At 31.1% G+C, this 6,868-nt stretch overlaps 1 protein-coding gene across 1 annotated transcript; it reads left to right on the top strand.

The window, feature by feature from the left end:
- Positions 1 to 401: 401 nt before the first annotated feature.
- Positions 402 to 6,279, top strand: LOC143193896 (uncharacterized). The gene is made up of 4 exons (XM_076400329.1): positions 402 to 534; positions 627 to 761; positions 4,321 to 4,447; positions 6,087 to 6,279. Exons 1-4 carry the CDS (start codon positions 466 to 468, stop codon positions 6,230 to 6,232), a joined length of 477 nt encoding a protein of 158 aa, XP_076256444.1. The 5' UTR covers positions 402 to 465; the 3' UTR covers positions 6,233 to 6,279.
- Positions 6,280 to 6,868: the final 589 nt, after the last annotated feature.

The raw sequence follows: 6,868 nt of genomic DNA, 5'->3' as shown, positions 1-6,868 counted from the left end.
ACCACTACGCCACCAAGCCGGCTCGAAGACAGTTTGGTTTCTAAGACTTGTGGACAACTTTCCCACAGTCATTGGTAACCTTTTTGGATACGATCCTTTTAATCAAAACTCATTGAAGCCACTAATTTTACTCGTTTTATTGCCACATAGCCCGAGATATAAGTCGTCTGTGACTAATCCCGTTATACTCTGTCAGGTTGTAATGTATACATAATCGCTTATTTGATTTGACGCAATGTAGACATTTCGCCAGAAAGTATTTTGCTATAATAAAAATTGAAAACCACGTGGTTTACTCGAACACTTAACGCTAATCCTCTGCTAAATTTAAACCTGTTGATAAACACCGATCGCCGCAAAAAGTAAATAATCTATTAGAGCACCTTCGAAATCGCGGGTGTGCTATGAATACGCGATCCCCACAGCTTTTCCATTTGTTGTAAAGCAACGTGCGGCAGAGGCAGAATGTTAGACAACTTTCTGTTTTGTTTTAAACACAAATTCGCCGCCGTGTTGATGGCGTGTTTTTGTCTGGTGAGTTCAATGGGACCGTAAAATCAAACGAGAGAACAGAACTGTTTCGTTTGTTTCTTTTTTACAATTATTGTAAGCGTTTCATATTACAGATCGCAGGCGTTTTTGGTTTAACGTATTTCTCTCTAAGAGTTTATTACCGGAGAAGCCTACTCGATGAACAACTTCTAGTCGTATGCGTTTTTTATTTATTATTAAGCTTGATTTTGGCTTCTGCGATAATATGGGTAAGAAAATAATGAATGTGATAAATGTTTAGCGTTACATTCGTTGACATATATTATTTGATACATTGACAATGAATTTATTTTCGAACAACTAAGACATTTTTAAATAATTTGCAATCTCGAAAGAAAGCATTTATTAGTTTATAAACATATTTGCATGTATACGTTAATTACTGTTCGTTGGACTTCTTGAATTTGACTAATATTGATGTTATACATGTTTCATGTATAATTGGAATTAAGAAAGAATATAATCAAGAAATATAAAATTCCATCTATAATTTTGTACAAACTTTCCATTTTGCTAGAAAATTGGTGCTATTGTGTCGAAAGAAGGATGTTGATTTGCTGATGTGTTGAGATTGGTTGTTTGGTGATGTAACTGGCTTTAAAAGAGTATCATGAAAATCACTTGGCTTACTTTTAATCTTGTATTTATTACATCTTATATTTAATTTACGAATTAATTTATTACTACTGTTCTGCTGTACTTGCATTAATACGGAAGAAAGGCGAGTAACGCATTAATACTTCAATATGTATGTCTCAAATTGAATAAAACTAAATTATTTAAGCTAAAATTAAGAATACACTTACACTCCAAGTTCGTGTGGTTTGGTTCGATTAATTTTTTTGGTTTCCTGCATATTGTCCAGCAGCTCTATAGCCTCCAGGTTGCTGTGATTTAGCAACCTTATTTTATGTTTTAAGGCGAAATCTTCCATCACTTCGTGTATCCATTTGATTTCGAGGTCATCGTACAGCACTTTGTTGTTTATATAGCGATAAGTATTAGTAATTAACCGTAGAACTTTGTTTTGGCTTTGCGTTGGACTACTAGCTGGGTTGATGTTTCATTGCAACCCCATATCTACACACCATATGTCTAAATTGATTTTACGATTAATTGATAAACCAACCTTTTTGGTTTTAGGTCAATTTTAGGACCCCTAGTTGTACTTTTTATACATCCTAGGTAGGTACATCTTTTGCCATTATAAATCTGTCGTCGGCAAATTCACCTACCTACTGTTTTTTTATTATTATGATATTATCATCATAGAGCAGATAATTCCGCAGAAGCAATTTAACCATTCTATATATTAATCCCAAATACCGTACCCGATCAAAAGCTTGCAAGACGACCAGGAATATTGCAGTGCAGTATTTCTTTTCTTCGAATACCTTCAACAATCGCTCTGCAATTGCTATCAGCAATTTCTCTGTGCATTTTACCGACTGTCGAGTGGTGGAAATCTAGTATTTCTATAAATTGTCTAGTATGTTTTAACCGCAGTTTCTTTAATATTTCTGATATCACAGGTAGCAGGGAAACTGGCCTGTAAGACAGTTACTCTGACGGTTTGTCAAGTTTTTTAATCACAATTGGTTGAGACATTCCGGACCGCACTTAAATGTCAAAAAGTCTGAAGTGGTTTCAGTTCAGAATTCTTTCAATTCGGAATTATGGTTCGGTTGCAAAGTTGCAAGAGGACATTGATAAAAATGCACATATGAAGCATATATGTATGTCAATGATTTGTATTTGAAAATTATAGAGACCTGAAATTATGTTCTATTAATTAATTTAAAATATTTACTATTTATTTCAATCAAGTGCCTGTGCATACGCTGGTAATTTGTTCTTTTTAAAAGGGCATCTATTGAGAAATGTTGGTACAAAATATATAATCATCCACTTTCCATTTTTCACAAGCGTGTCGTAAAAACGATGTTTGTTTGTATATATAATCCAATTTGTGCCAGGCAAGTGTCGATATGCCGCATCGATATGAACAAATGTCACTAGTGTATGCTTCAGAAATTTTGTAAGGTGAGACCGAATGTTGTTAAACATTAAGCGATAAATCACACTTGTTAGGGACCACTTATTGCTGGTCTTTTATATGATAATACGTCATTCTATTTGTTCAATTGATATAGGTAGATATCTGCTAGACTATGACATTTTGTACTTGTGATTATCGTAATAGATTCACCTTTCATCGATTTTAACAGTACTCTGCAGAAAAGACTTGTCTGACAAATAATGAAATCGCTATGTTAAAATAACAATTCCAAATAGCAAATAAATTTGGTGCATTGGTAATAATTGCATATAAACATCTGTAAACATTTTATTCATCAACTGAAAATTTTCCCGAAAGGTCTTTGAGAGTTGGAGCTCCAATAGTTCTCCAATAAGCCGTGCAATGAATTGTTTTCGAGCTATTTCGCTCTTCCAGGCCATCCTTTGCCATCGACATCAAAACCACTACCACCAAATCGCATCAAAATCGACAATTAGGATATATGGGAAGAAGAATCACCATCACTTTCAAAAGCGTTTTATTGTCTTAGGGCGCAGACTTCTTTAAAATGCTACAAAGTTAAAATAACGAAAATTAATTTTTCAGCGTTCCATACTTAGCGTCATACCGTAATCTTAAAGACATACCATAACACATACTTAAATGACACTTCGTATTTTTATCAATTTAATAGATATCGTTTATGCATGCAAGCGTCTAAAATAATAATTTAAATAAATTGACGAGTACTGAATGAATGCAGAAGCTTCAATGAACTTGTGTTGAACATGGTTTTACTTCAATAAAAACATTATTAAAACGTAAATATGATTATAGTATTATTCCTTGGAGCTATACGTATGCTCTATAGTAATTTATGAAAGCCATTATGGTTCTAGGCTATAATATAAATCATATTAATTATGATCATATTAATGGTGATCCATATTTATTATTTCCAAAAGCTTCTATCTTCATCTATAAGAATAAGGTGAAAAGTTCTTGGTCTTGCAATAAATACCTTGATTCTTAATTGATATTTTTATATTATTTTTCTGCATAACCCAGCCAACATTTTTCAAACATTAGTACTTCTTGAAGACTGTCTAGATATACATTTATCGCCTTCTCAACTTCTTCATTGAGTGAGAAGCACTTCTCAGAAATAAATTCGTTCATGTTTGTAATTGCACCCCTCTCAAACCAACCGTCTTTTCACCTGTAATTGTTCTACTTTTATTTTGCCAAAGTTATCAATTAACAGTATCCCTTTCGCATCACAAACAGGTTGGCCATGACCTTTCCTTAAAATGCAAATGATCCTCAATTTTTTTTGCACCGAACAATCGCCTTCTGTCCACTAAATCGACTGCTGTTTCATTTTTGGTATGCAACAGTGAATCCGTTTACCATTCTTGATGATAAATCGTAAGGTCTTCGTAAACTCTTGTCATATTCCTCTATTTTGTCAAATAATTGCAAAGACGTCTGTTGCCTTCATGTAACGTGCTGTAAAAATTCGTGTAAGAACATATTGAAACTTTTCATAGAAATTTTTTTTTGTTGATTGAAAGGCCATCTCTGGTTTAGTCGAGAACTTCCCACCATATCTTTGTACATTTTAATTACTTAAGTTAAATTTATAGGCAAATTATTCTCTTTTATTGTCATTTCGTGCATAATTTAAGTGTTATTATATATTGTTATTACAACCACTATATGTTACTAATAATAAAAATATATTTTAGGAATGTTCCTTATTAGTACTTATATTTGATTTTGTCCATATTTCCACCCTATCTAGTTTAATAGTTATAACTGTTATCTATATGGAACACAATTCTCTGAATTGGCTTTGTCTTTTTACAATAATAGGTAAGTACTATTGTTTTTGTTTAAATATGAATGTTAATTATAATTAAAATATTTTAATTTAGTATGTCTTTCGGCATTTTTGTTTCAACGCTTGGAGCAATGCTATACAATATCCTGTTATACAACAGCTGTTATTCTTTGTATCACTCGTTGAATTATTGAAACTGCTGTCCATTAATTGTTATGCTGCTATGCTTTCCACCACAATTATTGCTGAAATATAATTAATTATTTTTAATATAATAATAGAGTTCGTTTTTCTCCCGATATAAGCTATGTTTACAGATGATACTGTTAATTTACTTTTGAAATCTGTTGACAACAATTATTTAATTTGTTGATTTTATATCACGCACAATATATTGATTTTTGCATGTCAGTTGTTGGAATTAATTCATTGCGTTTTTTGATAAAAACATATTTTATTTCAAATTTAATTACAAAAATATTTTTTGAATATTTTCGAGATGAAAAATATTTTAGCCAATGGTAGTACTTTAGTTTAATTTTGTTCGTTTTTTCCATGAATATAATGAAATTAGCTGTAATAGACATCGATTCGCATTATTATTTTCATTTCATTGAGTAGTACAGTTGATTACAGTCATACGCAGATTGGATTTTCTCGTACAACCTGATAAAAAATTCAAACCGATAATACGCTGAGCTTGAATTAAATAATACATTTGGAATTTTAGTAATAACTACAATAAACCAATTTTTATTACTGGTGATGATTTGATGTTTACCAATTATTAATAAGTTAATTTTCATGTTTTGAACAAGTGTTTGGTTTATTAAGCTTTCATTGGCATTCCAACGATGATTTTGTAATGTGATTTTTGCAATCTGACCATGTCATTTATTGTTATGTAATCAAAATCATCAGTTTCAAATTAAGCAAACAACTTTGAGCAAATTTGAACAACTAGATTATGACTCCTACTAAAATCTGATGATTTTTGTGGCACTTTTTTTTTGTCAAAAGATTGAAATATCTTCTTTATCTTTATAGAGACCCTTTATTATTTACAAAATATATTGTTATTTATATTCTTGTCACATAAAATGTATTAGAATGTAGATGTTCTATAGAATGGTATATTAGAACAGGTGGGGCAAAAGTCCCGCAAACATTTTCATTACTCGCAGTATTGGTTAAGTGATGATCTTGTGGTGTATATTTATTCACAATAAAATTTGGACTTCTACAAAACATAATGGTTAGAGCGAATCTGAGCTAAACGTCATATAACCAAAACGGCACGCAATCAAAATGTTGCGGTATTTTTTCCCCATGTGGTATTAAATAAACCATCTTTATAAACATCTTTTATATGTTTATATGTATAACTATGTCGGTATTTATTTAAATGGAAATAACTTTTGAAGATACCATTTTATCAAGTTGTTATGTTAACAAGATATCTATGTTGCCGTAGGACTGACATCGCCGGTGATAAATCCAACTACAATGTCAACCGCAATAACCCAATACACTATAATACGTGAATTAACTGTACTTTGATGACTAACTTTTTTGCATGACCGTCAAATACATTATCGGTGTATTTCCGACTAAACGGGTCATTTCATGTTCAATTAATTAAATTTCAATTAATAATATGCATTGTTTCAGGTGTTGGTTTTTACTGGTCATACTGTATCCATTTGTTCTACAAACAGTTACGTTTAAAGGAAAAAAGTTACACTTATTACATCGACGGTGATGTTTATAGTGTTTGTAATAAACTATATATAAATAAAAGTATTCGTTTTGTATAGCCTTTCTCATAATATGTAAATGTTTAGTTATGTACAATACTTAGGAAAATATTGACAAACAGTATTAAATGTTTAATAAGCATTACGTTTTTATATATTTCGTTTTAAATAATATATTTTATTTCATTATTACGGACCTAGAGGGAGTACTCTCTAAACATCTAAAGAAGTATTTGTTACATTTCCATCCGAAATATCCATAATAAAAAAACGAACAATAATGAATAAATTAATGCTAAAAAATTGATATAATTACTGTAAGACTCTTACAAGAATGGTCAGAAAAGTTGCTTCAAATGAAAAACACTTTTTTGTGAAAAACTACTTCCCTAGCACTTGGAAAATGGCCCAAATCACTGTGATTTTCAAACCAAAGAAAACATCGGATGACGTCTTCTTTTGTGGTCCTATAAGTTTATTACTTTTAATATCCAAAATTCTTGAGAAATTAGACATCAAGAGGGTTAGTATAATCACAAAAGGAAGATTCCGAAGTATCAATTTGATTTCCCTAACAAACGTGATAATAAAACAAGTTCACAGATGAGTCAACCAAATAAATATAAACATATATATTACAAAATATTACTCAAACTTTTGATATGGTTGGCAAGCTGATAAGCACACTGTACTATC

This window comes from Rhynchophorus ferrugineus, unplaced genomic scaffold, assembly GCF_030347505.1.
Source record: "Rhynchophorus ferrugineus isolate W39M unplaced genomic scaffold, kcgeb_rfMv2 rfM3, whole genome shotgun sequence".
Taxonomy (NCBI): domain Eukaryota; kingdom Metazoa; phylum Arthropoda; class Insecta; order Coleoptera; family Curculionidae; genus Rhynchophorus; species Rhynchophorus ferrugineus.
This window is presented reverse-complemented; position numbering and strand designations above follow the sequence as displayed.